Raw genomic sequence first — 23,665 nt, 5'->3', positions numbered from 1 at the left:
CCGGGGGCTGCCGGCACTCACCGCCCCGGATGAGCCTCCCATCTTCTCCAGCAGCAGGAGGGACAATCTGGAGAGTAGCTGGGCAGGGCTGGCAGGGGGTGGGCCCTCCTTCAGCCACCCCTGAATCGCTGCAGGCAGAGAGAGATGGTGAGGAATTCAGAGACCCAGGGTCCCATCTGCCTGGATTCCAACTAAGTACCCAGGCCTCGCTGCCAGCCGGAGGAATGGGTGCTGGGAGGGGCTGAGGGAGCCAACGTGAAGAGACTCCCAGGCCCCCTCTATATCCTGCTGCAGTCTGGAGAGGGGTGGGAACAGGTCGTGGACAGGGACCTCGACGGTCACCCAACAGGTGGTGACGCTTCCTCGTGTCCCTGCTTCTGTTTTTTGCCTTTTACTGATTTACCTTGATCATGGTTTGTCTCTCCTACCACGACATAAGCCATGAGGGCAGTGATTTTAATCTGCTTTGCTCGCTATTTTATCCATAGGGTCGAGGGCAGCACCTGACCTGTGGTTGGCACTAAATACATTTTTCTTGATTCAACGATGCTGGATAATTAAGGGCTTTTCCCTAGTCTGGTTAGGCTGGGAAAAATAAGAACAGAATAAGTTTCCCTTTAGAATAATCTAAAGTTTTCATTCACCGTAAAATATTACATTTTATTCTGCGATAACAACCTTCCTACATTTGTAGCGTTAGAAGGGTCTCTGCATGAAAACAGGTGAAGGGGATGCTAGGTTTTGTGAACGACCTCTCTTGGCAACATAAAAGTTGCCAACCCCACGTGAGCACTCCAGACGTTTTTGAAATCCTTCTGGTTCATGAAATGCCAAAATTTCACCATCAGTGTGCCACACCACCCCCTCTGCTGCCCCAGGTGGGTCCTGGCACCAACCTCTGGCAGCGCAGCTGTGGGTGGTGCCACAGTCCCCGTCGCCGGCAGCGCGGTCCAGGGCATTCAGATGTTCCTCCAGGCCCAGGAGGGTGGCGCACACCCGCTCCAACACAAGCACCACCTGCTTTGAGGCTGCGCCTGGAGAGGGAGGACAGTGGGAAGGAGGCCTGCCTGGCCCTTCTCGCAGCCGAGCGTGACCCATGTGGGGGGTATGGGTGCCAGGGCCCCTCCACGCCCCTCTGCACTCCCTGCACCCTTTAGGCCTCAGGCCAAAGCCCTGGGCCACCTTCCCCGACAGCATGGCTTGTACCTCCTGCAGCAGTGGAATCAGGGGCCTCCAGGGGCTTGGCGGGGGCAGCCCGGCACCGCTTCCGCCCAGTCACCAAGACCTTGGCCACGTTAGGCCAGGCCGAGGCGGTGGTCTCGGCATCTAGGGACAGCAGGATGACGCTCTTAGAGACAGGCTGGCCGGCCAGGGATCAAGTGGGGCCTGGACTCCCCACCTGGTGGCCCAGTTCCCTCCACCGCAACAAGCAAGTACTGAGTGCCTACTGTGTACAAGGGAAAGGGGAGGGTCCCCGGGGGAGGATCCTAATACCAACTCCTTCACAGTCAAGTGAGAGCTGGAGAAGACTGGGGAAGCCAGAAAGGGCCTCTCCACAGGGTCCTGGTTGTCACGGTCAGCCCTGATGGGGTCTCTCCAAGTCCCCTTGGCTCCTTCCAGCTCCAGGGGCCCCTGGCTTCGCTGACCCCAGCTTCCAGGTCTCACCTATCAGTTTCAGGAGGGGCTCATCCACCAGCAGAAGAGTGAGAGAAATGCCAGGCATCTCCAGGGCTGACATGAAGGTGCCCACCAGGGCACGAGCAATCTTCACCCCTCGGCCCTCTGCAGTACCAGAGCGTGAAAGTGTGTGAGAAAAGGAGAGAAGGACGGGCACTTCCCCCCAGAGCATCAGAGAAAGAAATAGAGTAAGAGAAAAACAAGAACTTTGGGAGTTGGGGCTCTGAGGTCAGTAGGGAGCCCGGTCAGATTTCCTTGGGGCATCCCTCAGTGATGCCCTGAAGGACCACATTCCCTGCAGGTGTCCCTTCTACAGGGGCAGCTAAGTAGTCTCGGTTACTGCGTTCTTACCAGGTCCCAAGTACCGTGTTAAGTGTGTTGCATAACGTTTAATCCCATTTAATCCTCACAACAACCCTATAAGGCAGGTACTATTATTATCACCCCCTCTTTACAGACAAGGAAACAGGCTCAAGGCACCCAGCAAGTAAGTGGCAGAGGGACCGTCGTCTAACTCGGGCTTGACAAACGTGTACAGCCCATGCTCTGGACCACTGCAAGACCCTATCTCAGGGGCTTTTCTTTTTTTTTCTTTTTTGCGGTACGCGGGCCTCTCACTGCTGCGGCCTCTCCCGTTGCGGAGCACAGGCTCCGGACGCGCAGGCCCAGCGGCCACGGCTCACGGGCCCAGCCGCCCCGCGGCACGTGGGATCTTCCACGGCTCACGGGCCCAGCCGCTCCGCGGCACGTGGGATCTTCCCGGACCGGGGCGCGAACCCGTGTCCCCTGCGTCGGCAGGCGGACCCTCAACCACTGCGTCACCAGGGAAGCCCTCAGCTGCTTTTCTTACATCCAGCTTCAAAGGGTTGGAAGGAAGAAGCTCTGGGGGTCAGGAGGCCCCCTTCAGTGTGGGGCTCACCCAGAGAGCGGACGGCGGCGTCGGCTATGATGCCCAGTTCCAGGAATGACAGGCCACCCAGGTTGTTGACCATCAGCACCACTGAGGAGCCTGTGGGCAGACACGACACCTAGGTGACTCTCTCTGGGCCCCGTTCCCCGAGGGGGAGGAAAGGCTGGGAGACAGCGTGACAGCCCCTCACCAGACTGCACAGGCACGTGGGACACGTTGGAGGAGCTCGTCATGTGGTCCAGCATGAGAGCCACAATCTCGTCGGCAGTTGCCATCTGTCAGAGGGAGCCGGGAGTGAGCTGCGTTGGGGGCCTTGGTCTCGGGCCAGCCTTCGCCGGGAAGTCCACCTACCTTTATCCGGTGCACGCCAGCCTCCCCGTGGATCCCTGTGGATAGATGCAAGCGCTGCTGACCTGCTCGGGGCCTGGGGATTCGCTCAGTGTGGTCTGGTCAAGGATTTTCGAAGTGCTCAGCACTAGGCTAGGCACGTGGACATGGGGAGTGCGGGTTGGGGGGAAACCGACAAAATAATGAAAAATACGCCGTCTCTGGCTTGGTGGTGGAGAGAGCCAGAACTTTACTTTTTTTTTTTCTAATTTTTTTTTTTTTGCTGCCCCGTACAGCATGTGGGATCCTAGTTCCCCGACCAGGGATCGAACCCGCGCCCCCTGCATTGGAAGCGTGGAGTGCTAACCACTGGACCGCCAGGAAAGTCCCCTTAACTTTTAACTAGTTAAGTAGCTTAACTAGAAGCAGTCCCAGAGGCCAGCTGAGGCCTCTGCCCATTACTTGGGAAGCACAGGAGAGGAAGAGGGAAGGTTTTGCAGCTGGGGTGGCCTCTGAATGGCTCTGGAAAGCGGGGCTGCATCTTGGCAGGGCAGGGGTACCTGAGAATGGTGGGAGCACAGGCAAGGAGGTGGGCAAGGCACACAGCCCCTGTGGCCAGAGCCCTGCGTGTGGAGGGCAAAGCTGGTAGAAATCGGGCACGTTGGGCCAGAAGGGCCTCATGCACCCGCTTAAAAATACTAAGACCGCCTAGGCGACGGCTCCACGTGAGCAGAAGGGCCGGGTACGTGGCTCCCAGGGCAGAAGACAGGGAAAAACCCAGGGAGCAGGCATGGCTGGACCGGGCAGGGGGCGGAGGTCACAAGCTTACCCAGGCCCAGCTCCACCTCATCGGCTGAGAGCTCAAAGGTGGGTTTGGAACCCGGCACACTGCAGGAGGACAAGCTCACTCCCAGGGTTCCTAAGAGAAATGAGGTATGAAAGGGACGACCGCTGTGCCCTCGGCGTCAGGCAGCAGCAATGCCTCGGAAGCCACTTCACCGAGACAAGCTGTCAGACTCTTCGTCTCAGTGACGGAAGAGAAACCTGGCTCGGGGACCCAAGGCTGCTGTTCTCAGGAGCTCCCGCAGGGAGACCCCCCCCTCGGCCCCTGGGGAGTGACTTGGGAGGCCTCCCGTGCTGCTGCCGGGAACCTGCTCCTGGTCCAAGGGGGGCCTCGACCTCCCCCGCCTCCTCCCCGAGCCCTGGGCCGGCACTCACCCATGGCCTTGGCGACCTCGCTCACCCGATCTGTGATCTCCTCCAGCCCCGCGCCTGCCTCAGCCAGGGCACCCGCCACCTGCACCCACACAGAGATAGGCCCCCAACGGGAAAGGAGTCACTGTACCACTTGAGGGCAGAAGACAGGCTGGGGCTGAATCTCTAGTTGGGAACAGGGAATCTCTTCGTCCTGCCACATCAACCTGGCCCTCCACATTTAGGGTACCTGCCAGGAATATTCAAGAATCCCAGAGCCAGAGGAACTTTACAAATGGAGAGATGGGCCCAGAGAGGGGGGATGATTTGTCCACTGTCACACAGTCAGTTGGTGGCTAGCTTCCCAATTCCTAGCCTAGAGTTCTTTCTCCATGGCATGTACACCGTGGCTCACTTTCCCCACCTACCCACTTTGTTGCCAAGCATCTAGTATATGCTGAAAAGGGGAAAAAAGGTGTCTCAGTCACAGTCCCGACCTTGAAGGAACTCGGTCTGGGAAGGGGCTGGGGAAAGAGACAACACAAACTGAACATTTCATGCGAGGGGGCGAATCTGATGATGGACAGGTGTTATGGGAACACTGAGGAGGGGTCCTAGCGTGCTTGGCGTGGTGGGAGGGAAAACCTCCCAGGGGGACAGACGTCAGAGGTGGGCCTCCACAGAACAGGAGGACGTAGCCAGGCCAGAGGGGGGTTGGACAGGGAAAGGATTTTCGAGGCCAACGACTCAGCAGCAGGAAGGCCCCAAAGGTGAGCCACAGCCCAGTGGTACAGAGAACTGGTGTTAATGGAGCAGGAGGGGACCACAGGGATGATGGGAGAAGAACTTGAGGGAGGAGGGGCAAGAATGGTGGGCGCCTGACCGAGGAGCCTGGGTTGACTCTGGGAACCCTGGGGGGCTTTCTGTAGGGGAACAACCTGGTCAGATACACGTTTTCGTAAGACACCTCTGGGGTGGTGTGGGGAAGAGACTGGGGGGCGGGCAGGAAGCAGGCAGGGGAGCCGGCTGAGGAGGCAGCTGCAGCCACCTGGGCGTGAGCAGATGGGCACCGAAGCGAGGCTGAGAAAGGAAGGGCAGGGCTTGGAGGAGGGTGTGTGTCTGGAGGCGCCGGGCAGCAGGGTCACCAGGACGGGGCGATGGTTGCAGGCGGGGAAGGGCAGGGAAGGGGCCGGGCGGACGGGGTCTGGGGGACGGTGAGGTGAGGCCCTCCTGGATCGGGGAGCGCTGGGGAAGGAGCGGCTTCTTGTGGGGGTGGGACAGATGGCTGGAAAGGTCCAGCACCAGGTGCTGCCTGGAGAGAGGGCTGGGACGGGCTGGCCAGTGGTGTCCCGGGGGGGGACCCTCACCTTGTGTATGAGCACTGTGCCACAGAGCCCGCGCCGGCCTGCCTTCTTCGGGACGGTGAAGGCGCTGTCGTCCCCGACGACCACCATCTCCACGGGGATGCCCTCCGCCCGGGCCTGCTCCCGGGCCAGGCCAAAGTTGAGCCTATCCCCAGTGTAGTTCTTCACGATGAGGAGGGTCCCCGCTGCGGGAGCCGTCGGTGGGGCCCCGTCAGCACTTGCGCTCCCCGCAGCTGCCCCTCCCGCGTGCCAGGCTTACCTGTGCCCGCCTGCGCCACTGCCCTGATGGCCGCCAGGATGCTGCCCGCTGCCGGGGAGGTGAACACGGCTCCCGCGACGACCCCCGTCAGCATCCCCTTCCCTATGAAACCTAAGACGGAGAGGTGGGGAGAGGATGTTGGGTGGGGACCTGTGCCTGCTCTCCCTGGGGCTCCCCATGCTCCTGGGCCTCATGGTTTGGTGAGCCCTACTGTGCACTTGGTGCAGAAGAGTACCTGCGCTGCTCTCCCAGATCTGTCATCTCCCTGGAGAGGCCTTCCCCGACCTCCCAACGGAAGTAGTCGCTCACCCGTGCCCAGCTGCTCGCTGTCCCTTTACCCTGCTCTCCTGTCTTCACTACCTCACTTACCTGCTCTGGAATGATCTCTTTCACTTACGTGTTTACCTGGTTTCTGTCTCCCCAAAGGAGAATAGAAACTCCAGGAGAGCAGGCGCCTTGTCTGTCTGGGTCACTTTTGCGCCCCTAGTGGCCAGAGAGTGCCAGGCACACGATAGGTGCTCCTGAATGTTTGCTGAATGGATGGACGAATTTGCCAGAGAGAAACAGGAAAGATACAGAGGATACAAAGCCTGGTCCCTACTCCTCCCCATGCCCCCACCCCCAAGCTCTCATGGAGAGTTCACATGCCCGGCACTAAACAGGAAACAATCCAGGACTGTCCATGTTGAATGTGAAAATGCACGGTGGGAAGAGGAATACTGGGCTGGGCTGGAAAAGTCAGGCAGGCTTCATGGAGAAGGGGACGGCGGGTCAGCTGGGCCTGGGAGGCCAGGAGGGTTCACAGAATCACCGACTATCAGAGCTGGAAAGGCCTGAGGGGTCATTTGGCCCAAGCTTGTGCTTTTACAGATGTAGAGACTGAGGCACAGAGAGAGGCCACGACTGGCCCCAGATCACAGCTCAAGGGAGTGGGAGAGCCGGAGCCGGGACTGGGCTCCTGACTCTGGGCCAGGCTCTGTCCTGAACCTCCTAACAGCACCAAAGATCTCCCAGGAGCCCCCCGTCCACTCTGCCCAGAGCCCATTGCCACCTCTGGCCCAGGCTGCTCACCGGCATGGGCGGGCTCATGGCCAGAGCCCCCGCCCGACAGTAGCGCCACCTGGCCCTTGAGACTGTCCAGGTCAGAGCGGAGGGCCACACGGTGGCCTTGCAGGAGCTGCAGGTTGGGGTTGCAGGCCACCAGGCCAGCAAGGGCGTCATCGGCACAGCCTGCCACCGAGTTCACTAGCTTCTTGGAGGTCTGCGGGAGAGGAGCGGGAGGAGGTTCTGGTAGAGTTGGCAGGGCAGCCCCATCCTGCCCAGCCACGTTGCTATGACTAACACCCTAGCCCACACCCACCCAGGAACTCCAGGCAACAGTGGTTCCTTGAATTAGGCATCTTTTTATAAGGTGGATGTTCCCATGACTTCTTATTTTGCAACTTCTTATTCAGCAACTAACTTATGGCTTAAATTTATCCTGCAGAATGGCTTTGATACAAAGAAAATGGGGTAACTGGAGTCCCGAGTATAAAACAATTAATGAAGCTGGGGGACTTCCCTGGCGGTCCAGTGGGTAAGACTCCGAGCTTCCACTGCAGGGGGCGCGGGTTCGATCCCTGGTCAGGGAACTAAGATCCTGCATGTGGCGCGGTGTGGCCAAAAAAATAAAATAAAATAAATAAAGTAAAATAAAATTCAAAACTGGGGCCCAACAGCCTTCTGTCAAAGGAGGAGAAGCCCCAGGTTGGCCCTCCTGTGCCAGGGGAGGGGGCCAGACAGGGCCCACACCCATCTGCTTCCTCTGCAAAATAGCAATTTAATAAACTAGAGTATATGCCCGCTATATAGCAAAAAACTGAGTGCAAAGGAGCTACTCCCTTCTTCAACCAGCTCTGAAAAGCTGGAGCTCGCTGCATGAGGTCTGTAGACTGCGTGCAGCTCCTGCCTTTGTCCCAAACAGTGACACTGGTGCCCAGTAGGGTCAGAGAGGGCCAGGCTACCAGCATCGCCTGGTGGCCTGGGGGAAGCCTGCAGCTGAGCTTTCCCAGAGGCCCCTTCCCCAAGCGTGCCAGAACGCCGTTCCTTCATCCAAACTTTGGCCTTTCCTGGGGCCGGCGGGGGCCAGAGCAGTGACTGTGAGCCACACCTCGTTCTAAGTGCTTTTAAGCACATCTCATTTGATCTTCCAACAACTCTATGGAGGAAAATTAGCCCAGTGAAGAAACAGGCAGATTTGCATGACTTTGCCCAAGGTCACACAGCCAGCAAGTGTCCAGGTCCACCTGGCTCCAAAGCTGGTTCCATTTTGGCCTTATCATGCTGCTCTCCCCACTCTCAGGGAGGCTGAGAGTGGCAGAGGTCCTGTCCTAGGGAGGGCACGGGCTTGTGGCTCTCAGAGCCTGCCAGGGCCTGGAATACGCAATGAAGTTGAGAGTGGGTCTCAATTCCAAGCCCAGTCTCCAGCACCACCACCCTCCAAGAACGTGCTCCCTCGCCATCCCTGACAGTCTATCCTGCCTGGGATTTGCAACCATTCCCGAACCAGAGCTAGAGGAGGGCTTGGGGTCCAGTGCCGTCCTTGGTTCCCAGTGGCCTGAGGAGATGGAAAAAGAAAGAAAAGTCGACCAGGCAACGATGGGAGGCCCCTAGGACGCTGGTCTGATCAACATCTCACCTTTTAAACTGCAGATGAGGAAAGAGGCTCAAAGAGGTCAAGTCTTTGGTAGAACATCCCATAGCTGTTTGGTGTTAGGCTGAAATTTGAACCCAGGTCTGCCCAGGCCTGTTTTCCTCCAGATCAGTTCTAGAATGGGCCTGGGGCATGCCCAGGGGCATGCTGAGCCTCCTGCAGTGAGTGTAGATCCCACAAGCCCACACAGGCCCAAGGCTCTGGAAGAGGCACCAGGTCCTTCTTCACGACTCCTCTGACTGGTACTGTCTATTACAGAGTAGGCAGCTGTTAATGTTCTAATCTAAAGGCATGACCCAGACCAGGGGCAGATGGGCCCTGGAGGGACTCAGAGGCTGCAGCCACAGGCCTGGCTGGGCCCAGCTGGGAGATGAAGGGAAGTCAGGCCCTGAGACGGAGGATGACCCTCTCTCTTAACCTCAGCAGGCAGTAGCATCTCTTGGTCAGGGAGCAAGGAACTCCAACATGCCCAGGGCTGGCACCCCTACTGCCCCAAGACCACAGTGCCCTTCCTCTGCCCTGGGCCTCAGGGGACTCACCATGGTGGGGAGGCTCTGGAGGAAGCTGAGTTCACACCTTCGCACTGAGCTGCCGGAGGATGGGCAATCCTGTGGGTGCTACCGGGCCTGAGCACAGTGAAGGTGGCAAGCAGTATCTGCAGGAGGGGGTAACAACATGAGCTGCTGAAGGCACTTGCAGCCTACCGGCACAATCATGCTTTCAGGGCCCTAGTAATTAGGGAGCTGCCCCAGACTTTGATCCAAGTCCAAACTCTAGAATGTGAGCTGACTTTGATCCAAGTCCAAACTCTAGAATGTGAGCTGGGGATGGAGAAGAGCATGGCGCTGACTAAGGTTCATGCCGCCACCTGGCTGCCAGGACACTGACTGATCCACGTTGGGCACACGGCTGCCTTACACTCAGGAGTGGTGCCCAACTTATCACCAAGGGGCAAAGTTACCCACAGAGTAACTTCATCTATTACACAGGCCTCGCATGCAGTGAATACATTCATAAAGATCTTCACACACTTGCTCTTGTCAGTGTTGGGACCACACCAGGAAGGTGACGGCTGAGTCTGACTCCATTTTGCTTTTGGGAAACCGACCCAGAGAGCTCTGGTGATGTGTCCAAGGTCACACTATTAAGACCCAGGACGCAAACCTATGTCTAGTTTTTGTACAAATCCCGTGTTCTTTCTACTGATAATTCAATGCCTCTAAAGCAAGGCAGAAAGTCCCAGATGCGTAAAACCACACAGTAAACCGTAACGATGTTTTAGCTCCTTTCGGCTCAGTCAGGTTCAGAGGTGTCTTGGAGTTATCCAGGGTCTTGGGCTCATTGCATGTGTCTGCAGTGGAAAGAATCCACACCTGCCTCGGCACCTAGCTCTGTCTCTTACTGGGGGATCTTGGGTAAACCAGTTCCCCTGAGGCTCAGCTTCCTCATCTGTAAAATGGGGGTTGCCTCCTCTGTGGCCTTGCAGCAGGTGCTTCAAACCACGTGGTTCTCCTTCTACACCTTGCAGGGCCTGTCTGATGTGGAGTGGCCTGGAAGTTGCAGGGCTAACTGACTGCTTTCCTGGGTCACTAAGGTTCTCACCAGAGAATTTTTGGTTTTGTGTTTGAGGTCAGAATTTGCACAGCCACGGGGGATCTAATTGTGCTGGGCAAGTGGCCTGCTGGGCCCTTGAAACACAAAGTCTCAAACACAAACACAAGTTCAAAGGGGAGAGGGGAGAGCCTAAGTGCCTCCCCCCACCCCGCGCATGCCAGGTGAACCGTAGTGATCGGTCAATCTAGGGTCAGGGCAGGGTTGGGTTTAGAGGTACTGGGAAAGCTAGGGGAAGGGAGGTACAAACCTCGGTTCTAGTCTGGGAGGTGCACAAATTGATGTCACCTTCCTCCCCTCTCTAGGCCTCTGCAGTACCTTCCGGTTCCAAAAGGGGGGACAACCCCGAAGGCTCCTGGAGCAAGGAAGATGGAGTGGACTGGGTCTGGGAAAGGGCGAGGAGCACGGACTAGGGATGAGGTCGGCGGGTCAGCTCCGGAGGAGGAGGAGGAGGAGGAGGAGGAGGAGGAGGAGGAGGCGTCGGCGCACCTCCGCGACCAGCTCTCGCCCGCGTCCACCACCTCAGGAACCGCAGCTGCTTCCCAAAGACCCGACAGGGATCCCTCATCCGGGTACTCCACGCTCGGGTGGTAGAAGATGGGCGGGGCCCCTGGGGGCGGGGCCTCCCTTGGTTGGCCGCCTCGGCGCCTTGAGTCCTCCAAGAGGCCAGGTGAGCCCGTCCCGTGATGCCCCGCGCTCCGGCCGCTCTGGCCTGCAACGTGTCTCTGGGGCGGAGACAGCGGCAGTGGAGTTCGCCGCGCGCGGGTGGGGGCTCCCTGTCTCTTTGCTCGTGTCCGTCTTTTTTTCGTTTCGCCTGAGTCCCGCTGGGCTGCCCCAGGCCTCGACATGTCGTACAACTACGTGGTAACGGCACAGAAGCCCACCGCCGTGAACGGCTGCGTGACCGGTGAGGCTGCCAGGGCAGGAGACCCCGGTGAGGGAGGGAGCTGGGGGGAACCGAGGCCTAGGGAAGCCCGCGGCCCCCGGGTTGCCGCCAGGACCGGGCCCAGGGGATGGAAGGCGCTGGCGGCCGAGGGACCTCCCACAGCCCACGGCTTAAAAGAAGCTGTCTCAACACGCGCCTTTGGGGGAGTAAAAGCTGCTCTTGAGGGTCCCCTTTCGTTCTCGGAGGTCACTTGGCCTCGAGGACAGGGACGCGCCCAGTGGGACAGAGAGTGGAGTGTGAGTTGTTTGTGCGGTGTTGCTTGGGCCGCGAGATTGGCCTCGTGTGGTTAGGGGGGAAGGGGCGGTCATGATGGCGACTTGGGGGCAAGAGCCTGGGAGGTGCGGGAGGTGGAGGGATGTGAGGAATGTCCGTACTCACCCGAAGGAGAGGAGTCCGCTTTGCCTGGGGCTGTTGTTTACAAGAGGGAGCTGTTGGAGAAGAGGGTTTGAAATGGCCCAGCCCAGTGCTGGGTTTGCCTTGTTTATGCAAGAATTGTTAAGGACGCAAGTGTCCAGAACCCGGCAATAATCATCTTGAACCAAGTTCTCAACAGAATGTGAAGCCCTCAGACTTGTATTTTTATGTAAATCCGAATCATGATTACAAAAGAAAACTGTTGTTGGAGAGTTGGAGGCTATGAAGGAGTGTGGATGGGGTTTTGGTAGACTGCTGGGAGGGCAAGAGGTGCAAACAAAACAAGGTTTTAAGATAAAGCTCTGAGAATTCTCTTCGTTTGATCTAGTCTATTTGGTAAAGATTTTGTGAAAATTCAAATTTGGACTGAATAGGGAGGAACACTTTCTCCAGCATCCCTTAATTAGAGTATGAGTCGGCCACTGCGATAGGAAAAGTGAAAAGTGAAATTCGAGGGCACAGAGCCATCTGAAGGGTTTTCGCAGTCATTGGCAGTTGAAGGACATGCTGCTCTTAGGCCCAGTCCAGTTTCTTAATCGGATGAGGGAAGTAGCGTTCTTGAATGTGTGAAGTGAGACTCTGAGGATTTGGTGAGAAGGGAGTGAATGGAGGGAACCGGAGAAATATGGGAAGTAAATCGAGAATTCAGGAGGTTTTAGGTAGAAGTGATAGGATCACTTAGATAGTGCTTTGGCTTCAAAAATTAGAGGATCTGTTCTTTCAGGACACTTTACTTCAGCTGAAGACTTGAACCTGTTGATTGCCAAAAATACGAGATTAGAGATCTATGTGGTCACTGCTGAGGGGCTTCGGCCCGTCAAAGAGGTGGGCATGTATGGGAAGATTGCTGTCATGGAGCTTTTCAGGCCCAAGGTAAGTGCTCTGGGTTGGTTGGGCCCAGCAACAAAGGGAGAACTATTAGTTGTAGTCGGGTTTACGTTGTTTTATGTCACTGCTTGCTTAGGATGGGTGCAATAAGGCTTAGGAGAGAAACTCTTCTCTTTTTGAATGGCAGATTTCAATTTATATTCTTATTTAAAAAGCTTCCAAGAAATAGAAGGAGAGATTTGCTAGGGAAAAATTTATCAAGTTGACTTTTTTTTTTTTTATCAAGTTGACTTTTTAGAAGGGAATATTAAAGCAGTTTGAAATGTGGGTCACCATCCTGTGGGTCATCATAGTGATTCAGAGAGTAGGCTCTAGAGTTAGGGCAGTACTGGCTTTATTCCTTATTAAATCTAATTTTGGGTGTCATCTAACCTTTCAGAGCCTTGTTTCCCCATCTGCAAAATGGGGATAACAGCATCCAGTCCTCTGGGTTATTGTCAAGATTAAGTGATTTAGTAACAGGACGTAGCACATAACAAGCATTCACTGTTAACACATCATCAAATTATTATTGGTATTATAATTTGACTGTTTCTATCTGTAAGTGAATCTGATGGGGAAGCAGTGGGTTCAAAATTTAAATTATAACCCTTTGAACAAAATACTCACTTTGTTGGGGTCTGTGTTAATAAGTAAGAGAGACTTTGTAGATGCACTTCAGCTTCCTTTGTTCATATTTTTTTTTTCTTTTTCCAAGTACTTGGAGGGGATTAGAGGAGGCGTTACATTCATCTTTCAGAATTTGAATGGAGTAATTGAGGTTAGCTGACGTGGAACTAGATGAATACATTATATGTAGAGCAGAGATGAAGAATCATGAAAGTGGACTAGATGTTTACCAGCTTCAGTTCTGGCCTTTCTGTACACACCCTTAGGGTGTGTGTGTAACTAATGTGTGTTACATACTTACTGTGGGTTTTTTTCAGGGAGAAAAGAAAATTCTTGAAGAATTTAATATGCTTAAAGAATGATTAAAGGCTAGACAAGTATTCCTGTTTTCAAAAGAAACCTCTTTTGATAGTATGATGTTGGTTTCCAGGGGGAGAGCAAGGACCTACTGTTTATCCTGACAGCTAAGTACAATGCCTGCATCTTGGAGTATAAGCAGAGTGGCGAGAGCATTGACATCATAACGCGAGCTCATGGCAATGTCCAGGTGAGGTGGCTGCTTCAGGCTGATGAGAGTTTTCCAGGTAGGGTTGTCATGATTTGGTGAAGAAAATTGTACTGCTGGGGCAGCTCGCTCTCTGTGTGATCAGAGAAACAAGGAGAAAACGCTAAGGACTTCTGTAGTTTACTCAGAGTCCAAGGGAGAAGGTAATAAGTCACTGAGATTCAGTGTTTTGCAAAAAGGCGTACACCGACATTTGGGCGTCCTGACATGTCAAAAAGACGCCACTAGTTTTACTGCCACTCTTAAAATCATCCTGGGAAGGTGGTGCCCAGCGTCCTCTGTTACTCTAGGTGTTTGAGGCTCTTCCCTAACCCCAGTTTTATTTCTCAGGACCGAATCGGCCGCCCCTCAGAGACGGGCATTATCGGCATCATTGACCCCGAGTGCCGAATGATTGGCCTGCGACTCTATGATGGCCTTTTCAAGGTTATTCCACTAGACCGGGACAATAAAGAGCTCAAGGCCTTTAACATCCGCCTGGAGGAGTTGCATGTTATTGATGTCAAGTTCCTGTATGGTTGCCAAGCACCTACCATCTGCTTTGTCTACCAGGTACTGGAGCAGGAGGAGAGAGGGAGAAGCTGTATGGTTTGGCACGGTGGGAGTTCATTTTTGCTAGTCAGAATGTCTGGATGTCATGGTAGGGGGTAGGCAGAGGTGTTTAATGTATTTGTCCTGAAATGTTTTGAATGATATGATTAATATGTGTCAGGTTTTGGTTGCACCTTGAGAGAAGAAGTACTTATCGTGGAGGCAGGAAGCAGTCTGGGGCCTGTAGCAGGCTTTAATCCTGAGATTACACTCTGGTTGTGGGCCTTGGAGATTTTATAGGGTGACCCAGTTTATACTTTGTCTCTTATTGGCATGCTAGGGTATTATTAAAACTTAGCTCTAAAGAAATGATCTGGAAATTCCCTTACAAGCAATGAGAAAATGTCTTGGGGATGCTTTGTGTGTCTTCCAAGAAGAGGTACGTTTTGATCAGCACTCACTTTCTGGTGACCGCTGGCTCTTGACTTCTATTTTAGTCTGTGCCTAAAACTTTTGTAGAGCTGATCCTGGGCAGCTGTTCTCTGGGCTAGATCTGTTGAGGGGGTGTGGGGTGGGGGCAGGGTGGCAGAGCACCAGACTAATATGCTTGTATCTTGGTAATATCTCAGCCTTTTAACAAAGAGCCATACAGTATGAGGTTATTTCACTAGCATGTGGTTGAATAAATGATGGAAGAAAGCTTAGTCGTAGTCTCAGTACTGTGTGTGGGCATGTAAACACTTTTTAAACACTGTGTTAAGTATTGGAAATACTGATGTATTTTTGTGTATTTCTTAGTGTCACAGTAAGTGCTGTATTTTTATATATTTCTTAGTGTCACAGTAAGTGCTGTAGTTTTGAGGCTGGTTGATATAAAGTTCATTGGAATAGGTTGAAACCAGCTTAGGAGATTTTGTTTAATCTTATTTACAATACATTAAGTATCAGGTCTGAAATAATAACTTGGAGTCTCTCACTTCAGTTTTGTAAATATCAGGTCATTAAAACATTGATGTTGGTTCTTCAAGGCTGACTGTGCAGCCTCAGGGCTGTGGGTTGTGAGTGATCCTCATTTCCGTAGGTGTGTCGGAGGCCCACATCCAAACCCCAGCTTGAATTTATGGTGGAGTTGAGTCTTACCCCTAATCATTGATGGGAAAATCTTTTCATCAACTAAAAATGATTTTTTCTCCTGTTTTGTGCCCAAAGGTCAATTTGAAAAATACCACGTGAGGGAGTTCCTTGGTGGTCTAGTGGTTAGGATTCAGCGCTTTCACTGCTGTGGCCCGGGTTCAATCCCTGGTGGGGGAACTGAGATCCGTCAAGCCACGTGGTGTGGCCAAATTTAAAAAAAAAAAAAAAAAAAGGAAAATACCATGTGAAAGGTAGTCATGCGGAGTGCTTCAGGAGCTGTAACAATGATGAAGATGTGGGCCCTGCCCTGAACACACTGTCGGATTCCTTCCATAACTTCTTAGAGCTTGGTCTGGCCTTTGATGAGGCCACCCTCCACTGGCCCCATGCCGGCTCTTTTAGTCTCTTAAAGGTGTCTTTGATAGCTCCAGGTCTGAAGTGAGTCATGATTCAAAAAAAAGGAGGGGAAGATGGTGTTGACAATGTCAGGATTGGAGGTTTCGACTAACTTTAGAGGAGCAGCATGCTCTGTTCTTTACCGTCACCCTGTCAGAATGCATCCGAGAGTTGTATCAAATGGATTTTTTTTTAGACTGTAATTGATTTTTATTTTATTAAAAAAAAATTGTTGTTGGAGTATAGCTGCTTTACAATGTTGTGTTAGTTTCTACTGTATGGCACAGTGAATCAGCTATACGTATACGTATATCCCCTCTTTTTTGGATTTCCTTCCCATTTATGTCACCACAGAGCATTGAGTAGAGTTCCCTGTGCTATACAGTAGGTTCTCATTTGTATCAAACAAATTTAAAAAATTTGTTAGATGTGTTTCACTTCTCAATGTGTTTGTTTTTCCTCTTTAGCTTTTTTATAAGTTTCTTGAAGATAAGGACCAGAGAATATGTATATATGTATATATATATGTATCTTATATATGTACATATATACACACAAATGTATACATATGTACGTTATATCTCTCTAGTGGTTAGTACAGCATGACAAGTTCATTTTTCTAATTTTTAAATCTCTCTTCGTTGGTTCAAATGTTAGAAACAGTCGGCCTCAGTCACAGTCTTCCCAGACTATCACAAGCTCAGCTGGTGGCCGTTAGCATGCTGATGGAAAAGGTTGGGAAGGCTGGCGTGACAGGAGTGTCAGATGCTGTCCCTTTCAGGGCCCCTCTCCAGCCCAGGGCACCCTTCGTAGGGACTAACGATTCTGCCTTTCCTCACCTAGGACCCTCAGGGGCGGCACGTGAAAACCTATGAGGTGTCTCTCCGAGAGAAGGAGTTCAACAAGGGCCCTTGGAAACAGGAAAATGTAGAAGCTGAAGCTTCCATGGTGATTGCAGGTTTGTTGGGGGATTTAGGAAATTTGCCTCTGCCCCACTTCTGGGCCAGTTCCCTGTTGCTCCTTCCTCACCTTCTCTGCCCTTCATCTCAGTGCTCCGGTGCTGTTGAGCACATGCGTTGTTCAGCTCTCCCTTAGGTCTCCTATCTGTAAATGTGCTTCCCTTTGTTTTTTGCATTTTTGTCTTTGGGATTGTCTTGTTTTTTACCCTTCCCCCGAAAGTATAACTTTCCTTTATTTGGGGTGGTGGGGTTAACGAAAACAATGAGATTGATTTGCAGAGTGGCATATGGAAGTTAGTCTCATTATTTTATTATTGAGCAAAAATTTAAAAAAACTGAAGGAGACCAATAGAGCTTATTTTATCTGCCTCCTTTATTTCATAGATGAGGAAACAAGGCCGAGGGACTTGCCCATGCCTGTGCCTCACTGACAAAGCCTAGGCTGGAATCCAGGCATCTTTGATCTGTATCCTGTCTTCTTCCCCCAACACTGTTGTGTGTTTCACCTAGTAGAGAAGTTTTAAAACTCTTAACTGCAAATTGGCTCTTCTATATGGTGTCCCTGATAATGGGGGAAATGAAGCGAAGGAACAAGGAAAAAAATCTCAGGAACTCCGAAAGAGTGGCAATAAAAGTCCGACCAGGAGTACAGAGTGGGCAGCCTACAATTTCTAAGATAGTAATCTCAGAAAAAGCTTATCATATTCCCTGGACTTTGATGTCTAAAAAATGATTATCTTCAAGTTTGCCTCAGAGATAACTGGATCAGTGCCCTTGCTGCCTCAGGGTTTGGCAGGTCCCAAATGCTGAGCATTTTAATGCTACTCTTTCTCCTGCAGTCCCAGAGCCTTTTGGAGGCGCCATCATCATTGGACAGGAATCAATCACCTATCACAACGGTGACAAATATCTGGCGATTGCCCCTCCCATCATTAAGGTGAGCAGCATTCTTTTCCCTTTTTCTTCTTTCTGTTTGTTCCCGCCTTCCTTTCCCCACCATTTGTCAGAAGGGGATTCAGAGGTATCTGTCACATCATTCACTATGTATATAAGATGTTGTGTGTTGGTCATTGGGAATACAAAGAGATTGGCTTGGTGTTGCTTACAAAGAGCTTGCTTGCTAACTAAGGGAGAGAAATAATCAAAATTTGGTTTATCCTTTCCATTCACTGGGGCAATTTGAAGAAAGGAAAAATTTCGGGAATTCTAATGAATGTTAATGTTTGTAGAGCTCAAATCAGGTGAAATAATATAGTGAAAAATATTTATAGGCTTAAGAAATTAGTCATAAAAAATTTCATCTTAAAATTTCAAGTCATAGAAATGAAGGCTTAAAAGCTTAATTTTGTTTTCTTTTTTTGAGGATAAATAACAAAATCTGTGGTAGCATACATACTCCAGTCAGTACTTATACAGCTGCCGCCTCTTTTATGTATTTGTTTTCCAGTAAAATAATATGTGAGTAAACATTTAAAGTATCTTGAGCTCCTCAGAACATTGTCTTCAAAATAAAACATCCTCAAAAAAATAAATAAATAAAAAATAAAACGTCCTCTTTTTTTTTTTTTTTTTTTGCTGTACGCGGGCCTCTCAGTGCCGTGGCCTCTCCCGTTGTGGAGCACAGGCTCCGGACGCACAGGCTCAGCGGCCATGGCTCACTGGCCTAGCTGCTCCGCGGCATGTGGGATCTTCCCGGACCGGGGCACAAACCCGCATCCCCTGCATCGGCAGGTGGACTCTCAACCACTGTGCCACCAGGGAAGCCCAAAACGTCCTCATTTTTGATCACACATGTAGTGTGAGCTGAGTGGATTCCTTGCTCATAAAGTGGCTGGGTTTGGTAAAGGGAATGGTCTGCTAGGGTTTATTCTCTGGTTGTGGAGGATGCTTAATCTCTAATGACTGTGTCTTCCCTCTTGGCAGCAAAGCACAATTGTGTGTCACAATCGCGTGGACCCCAATGGCTCCCGCTATCTGCTGGGAGACATGGAAGGACGGCTCTTCATGCTGCTTTTGGAGAAGGAGGAACAGATGGATGGCACCGTCACCCTCAAGGATCTCCGAGTGGAACTCCTTGGGGAGGTAGGCCCTCTCCCTACTCTTCTGCGTTCTCCTAGGTGCCTAGTGACCTCAGATGTGTGGTCCCAAACTGCAACTGGGAATTATATTACTTAACACCCAACAACAAATCCCAAGTCCTGCTGTGGAAGTTGGTTTTTGGTTGAGTAGATTGTAGAGAGTCTCACAGGCAGTGGGATACTACCTCAAGTTTTAAAAAAAAAGAGAAACGAAAAGGATACACTGTAGAGTTAAAGGTTAATCTAAGGCTGATGCTCAGTTATGGGAGGACGTTCTACAAAAGTATCGTTAAGAACAATGCAGCAAATTTTAGAGGTCTCTAGCTATTTTGAGGAGACTGGAGCTGTTGGGATTAAAATGATCATTTGGAGCAGGCACCTGCAAGACAAATTATTGATTTTTCTGACTATAGGGATGTGATAAATGAAGAGTCACAAACTTCAGAGATTTAGGAATGATTGTTGAGTGTGACCTGGGGATTTGAAATGGAGAATTGTTTTGGGAATCATGACTGCAGGTGTGATTTTTCTCAGCAGATGTCTGAGAGGTGGGTAGGACGGTGTCTGGATCCCACGTGAAGTCCGTTCTCATGTCTTTCATGCCCTTGATTTTCTTTTAGACCTCTATTGCTGAGTGCTTGACATACCTTGATAACGGTGTTGTGTTTGTCGGGTCTCGCCTTGGTGACTCCCAGCTTGTGAAGGTGAGAAGACATTTTCTTCTTTCTGGCTTCTTTTTTGCAGTCGTCACTGCTTCTTCATTAAGTTCTTTCTGTGTTTAGTACCTCTCAGAGTTTCTTCAGTTCATCCATATGCCTACTATCCACCTTTCTACTTGGTTGATTTAGCATCCTACCCTGATTAGCTCTGTGTCCTAAATGTTCATTCAACAAATGTGCCAGGCAAGGTGCTAGGTACTATGGATACAATGATGAACAAGAACTAGCTTTTACCTTCAAATAGGTCATAGTCTAATGTATTTGATCCCCTCTAGAATATGAGCATTTGAACCTTCTCTGCAGAAGAATGCATGCAAACATTTTACATTAATTTCCAGCTGTTCCTCTGAAATCCATCCATGGGATGCCAGATTAGAAATCCCTGGCTGGTTAGTGGGTCACCTGTAGGATAACCATGGTGTTCCTTAGCAGTTCCCTTCTAGAAGCATCCAGTAGAGCATAAGAAGCATCCGTAAGAGCATAAGATCTTCTTAGAGCATAAGAAGATCTAGTAGGGTTGAGTTTCTTTTGGATGATAACTCTCTCTTTAGGGTGGGTCTGGAGCATTCTAGGACTAGCATTGTTCTTTCTTTTTCAGCTCAATGTTGACAGCAATGAACAAGGCTCCTATGTAGTGGCCATGGAAACCTTTACCAATTTAGGACCCATTGTGGACATGTGTGTGGTGGACCTGGAGAGGCAGGGGCAGGGACAGGTAAGGGGGTCATCCTGGAAAGGGATAGTTGGTATGCCCACTCAAAACGGTGTCCTCCTGGGTCTGCTTAGCTAGAATGGGGAGTGTGCACTGCAGATAACTTTTAAGAGCCTCACTCACTAATTCCAATGATGTGAGGATAACTACCATTTATTGAGTGCCTATCTTGGTCTGCCAGGCACTTTACATACATTATCTATAATCACACAAGCACTGTGTTAGATAGGGATTCTTGGCCATTTCAGAAGTGAGGAAACTTAAGGCTGAGAAGGATTAAGCAACTTGTCCAAGGTTACATAACTACTAAATGGCAGGTGTGTCTGCCTTCAGATCCTGTGCTCTTTCCAGTAAACTAGGTTCCCAGGGTGGAAACAAGCTTGCTAGGAATAGTGGTAGGAACCTTTTGCTTCTTGGACTAGGACATCCTGTTTGCTTGATAAACTTGAGAGACTTTGGAGATAAACCTCTGCTAAGTCTGCATCCTCAAACCTAGCTCCACAACAAAGGGTCCTTGGATTTAGGTGTAGCTTGTATACTTTCTGAGCATCAGTCTAGTTGCCCCAGTCTGGAGGGGGTTATTTAGAAACCTTTTCTCTACTTGCAGCTGGTCACTTGCTCTGGGGCTTTCAAGGAAGGCTCCTTGCGGATCATCCGGAATGGAATTGGAATCCACGAGCACGCCAGCATTGACTTGCCAGGCATCAAAGGTACCCTTTTGGTGGACATAGGATGCAGATCTTATTTGAGTGACTTTGGCCTCATTACATGTCATGAAGACACTTCCAGGGGGAGCAGATCAAATGAAGAGTAAAAAAAGTCATAATGCCAAATAAGCGGTAGAAGCTTAAATATATTGAAAAGTTCCAAAGTAAACTTAAAGAGAATATTGACCAAAATTGGTTAATGGAGTAGAGGAATGGTGGAAGAAAGATTACAAGTGAAATTTAATGTTGTTTATATAAGGGAACTGATAGAATCCCTAAAGAGAGAGGAGACTGAGAATATCATAGAAAGATGTACATGTAAAGGTAGGTAACTTCTAGAACAAAAGTACAGATCTTTGTAAATTCCAAGAGAACTATAATAATCAAAAGATCAAAGAAAGGCTACATAGCGAAAGACTTTTATAATATACAAACAGTAAACATAACCTAAAATAATATGACAGAACTGATATCAAACATCTGTATGAGTAACTCATGTATCAGATATCTGGTACCAGTAAACATAAATGGGCTAAACTCACCTGTTATAAGAAAAAGATGATCAGATTGGATCATAAGGCAAAAATTAACTCAAAGTAGTATATAGGAGGTACATCTTAAAAAAAAGTAATTCAGAATATAAAAAAGTAAGAGGATGAGAACATATTAATAAAAAAATAGAGGTTTATGAATTAGGAAGAGATCATAAAACTACAAAACTCAAGAGAATCAACTGAAAAGCTAACTACAGACAATAAGAATTCATTAAGGTAGGATATAAAATTAATGTACTGAAATTAACAGTTTTCATGTAAAAACACAATTAGAAGGTGTAAGTAGAGGGAAAGAGACAATTTACAATAGCAATAAAAAGATAAAATACCAAGGAATAAGTTTAACAATAATTGTGCAAAATCTGTGTAAGGAAAACTTAAAGATACTCTTAAAGGATTGAAAGGATAGATTGATCAAATGAAAAAGACATGCCAAGGTCTTATAAATTAACTATAAAGCTTTTTCTCTCTGATTTTTATATTTAACGTATTTCAATAAAAATATCAGTAGGTTATTTTTCTTTGGCCTGGGCAAGTCAAAGTCCAAATGGGAAACAGAAGCAGCAAGAAAAGCTAGGAAAACTTAAAAAAGAGCAATGAGACGGGCCTAGTCCTACCAGATATAAAAATGTACTATTAAACCTTAGAAATTAAAAGTTTGGTTTTGGTGCACGAGTAGGCAAGAGTCCTCATGGGCAGACTCAAATGTCCCGAAATAGACACAACTGTATGTGGGACTTTAGTGTACGATGGTGGTATCTCAAGTCAGTGAGGTAAAGATAATTCTTTTGAATAAGTGGTGTTGGGATAACTGGAGTCATTTGGGAAAAGATAAGTTTGGATCCACACTGTGCAATGTATACCTTGCTAGAATCTAAATGGATCAAAGACTTAATGGAAAAAAAAGAAGCCGTACAAAAGCTAAAAGAAAAAGGTGGAGAAATTCCTTTTTAATTTTGGAGTGGGGATAGTCAAACAGTGACTCAAAAGTACAGAAGCCAAAGAGAAAGATTAAATTATCAGCATAAAAATAAAACACTGCTGCATGGCAAAAACAAAACACTGTAAGCTAAGTTAGAAGAAATGGCAAATTGGATAAAAACATTTGTAGTTCATCTTATAGGCAAAGGCTTAATCTCTCTTAATTCATAAAAAATTTCTAGAAAGACCACGAAATTTCCTGCCCCCAAATTAGCAAAGTACACGGATGGACAGGTAACAAGCCTAACTTATAATAAGAGAAGTGCGAATCAAAACAAAATAGCGATACTATACCAGATGCCAAAATCCAAGTTTGAGAACACATTGTGTTGTTGAGACTGTGAGAAAATGACCATGCTCACTGAAAATGTCTACGGAAACTACAACTGCATTTAGTGATTTGCCCCGCAAGCCCAATTCTGGGCATCTAGCCCATAGACCTTTATATGTATAAAGTGACATAAATACAAGATTACTCATTGTGGCCATATACTGAAAAAGGGTCCATCAGTGGGAACTAACTAATAAACTTACATCCATACAATTAAATACTGTGCAGATGTCAAAAACAAGAAACTGTTCTGTTCTGATAAGGGCTCAGGCATATATTAGATGAAGAAACAAGGTGCAGACAGTTTGTGATAGGCTATTGTATATATTGGTTTGCAACACAGTGTTTACCTGTTTTCCTAAATTAAAAAGAATTGGGGGCTTCCCTGGTGGTGCAGTGGTTGAGAGTCTGCCTGCTGATGCAGGGGACGCGGGTTCGTGCCCCGGTCCGGGAAGAGCCCACATGCCACGGAGCGGCTGTGCCCGTGAGCCATGGCCGCTGAGCCTGCGCGTCCGGAGCCTGTGCTCCGCGATGGGAGAGGCCACAGCAGTGAGAGGCCTGCGTACCGCAAAAAAAAAAAAAAAAAAAGAATTGGAAGGATAAACTATTATTGTTTACTTATTTTGGGGCTAGGTTGGAAGGAGAGGTATAGGGGTGAGACTTCTGTGTTAAATATTAAAAAAATAAATTTTGGGACTTCCCTGGTGCTTCTGTGGTTAAGAATCCGCCTGCCAATACAGGGGACACAGGTTCGAGCCCTGGTCCGGGAAAATCCCACATGCCGTGGAGCAGCTAAGCCCGTGTACCACAACTACTGAGCCTGCGCTCTAGAGCCCGCGAGCCACAGCTACTGAGCCCATGTGCCACAACTACTGAAGCCCGTGTGCCTAGAGCCCAAGCAAGCTCTGCAACAAGAGAAGCCACTGCAGTGAGAAGCCCGCGCACCGCAGCAAAGAGTAGGCCCCGCTCGACACAACTAGAGAAAGCCTGTGTGCAGCAACGAAGGCCTAACACAGGCAAAAATAAAATAAATTTTTTTAAAAATTAAAAAATAAAAAACAAATTTTGACTTTGAGTCATGGAAATGAATTATCCCATCCAAAATCA

The 23,665-nt window shown here is 49.7% G+C and overlaps 2 protein-coding genes across 2 annotated transcripts in view; one reads left to right on the top strand and one right to left on the bottom strand.

Moving 5' to 3' along the window:
* Window positions 1–21: 21 nt before the first annotated feature.
* Window positions 22–10,517, bottom strand: LOC102994508 (triokinase/FMN cyclase; the record flags this gene model as incomplete). Its single annotated transcript, XM_028484223.1, has 14 exons — window positions 10,285–10,517; window positions 8,963–9,078; window positions 6,803–6,992; window positions 5,732–5,842; window positions 5,476–5,657; window positions 4,133–4,211; window positions 3,744–3,833; window positions 2,939–2,973; window positions 2,778–2,862; window positions 2,597–2,686; window positions 1,666–1,782; window positions 1,207–1,326; window positions 897–1,034; window positions 22–128 (listed from the first exon to the last, which is right to left on the bottom strand). Coding segments are annotated over exons 2-14 (1,347 nt in total), but the record flags the coding sequence as incomplete, so codon positions are not given.
* Window positions 10,518–10,751: 234 nt separating this feature from the next.
* The window catches only part of DDB1 (damage specific DNA binding protein 1), a 32,109-nt gene continuing 19,195 nt past the window's right edge, over window positions 10,752–23,665 (top strand). The window contains exons 1-10 of the mRNA XM_007106216.4: window positions 10,752–10,941; window positions 12,119–12,267; window positions 13,322–13,438; window positions 13,787–14,008; window positions 16,361–16,475; window positions 17,316–17,413; window positions 18,400–18,558; window positions 19,175–19,258; window positions 19,872–19,988; window positions 20,593–20,695. Of these exons, the coding sequence (XP_007106278.1) occupies window positions 10,881–10,941; window positions 12,119–12,267; window positions 13,322–13,438; window positions 13,787–14,008; window positions 16,361–16,475; window positions 17,316–17,413; window positions 18,400–18,558; window positions 19,175–19,258; window positions 19,872–19,988; window positions 20,593–20,695 (1,225 nt within the window). The 5' untranslated portion in view covers window positions 10,752–10,880. The remainder of the gene's footprint in view (window positions 10,942–12,118; window positions 12,268–13,321; window positions 13,439–13,786; window positions 14,009–16,360; window positions 16,476–17,315; window positions 17,414–18,399; window positions 18,559–19,174; window positions 19,259–19,871; window positions 19,989–20,592; window positions 20,696–23,665) is intronic.

This window comes from Physeter macrocephalus, unplaced genomic scaffold (assembly GCF_002837175.3).
Source record: "Physeter macrocephalus isolate SW-GA unplaced genomic scaffold, ASM283717v5 random_147, whole genome shotgun sequence".
Classification (NCBI taxonomy): domain Eukaryota; kingdom Metazoa; phylum Chordata; class Mammalia; order Artiodactyla; family Physeteridae; genus Physeter; species Physeter macrocephalus.
This window is presented reverse-complemented; position numbering and strand designations above follow the sequence as displayed.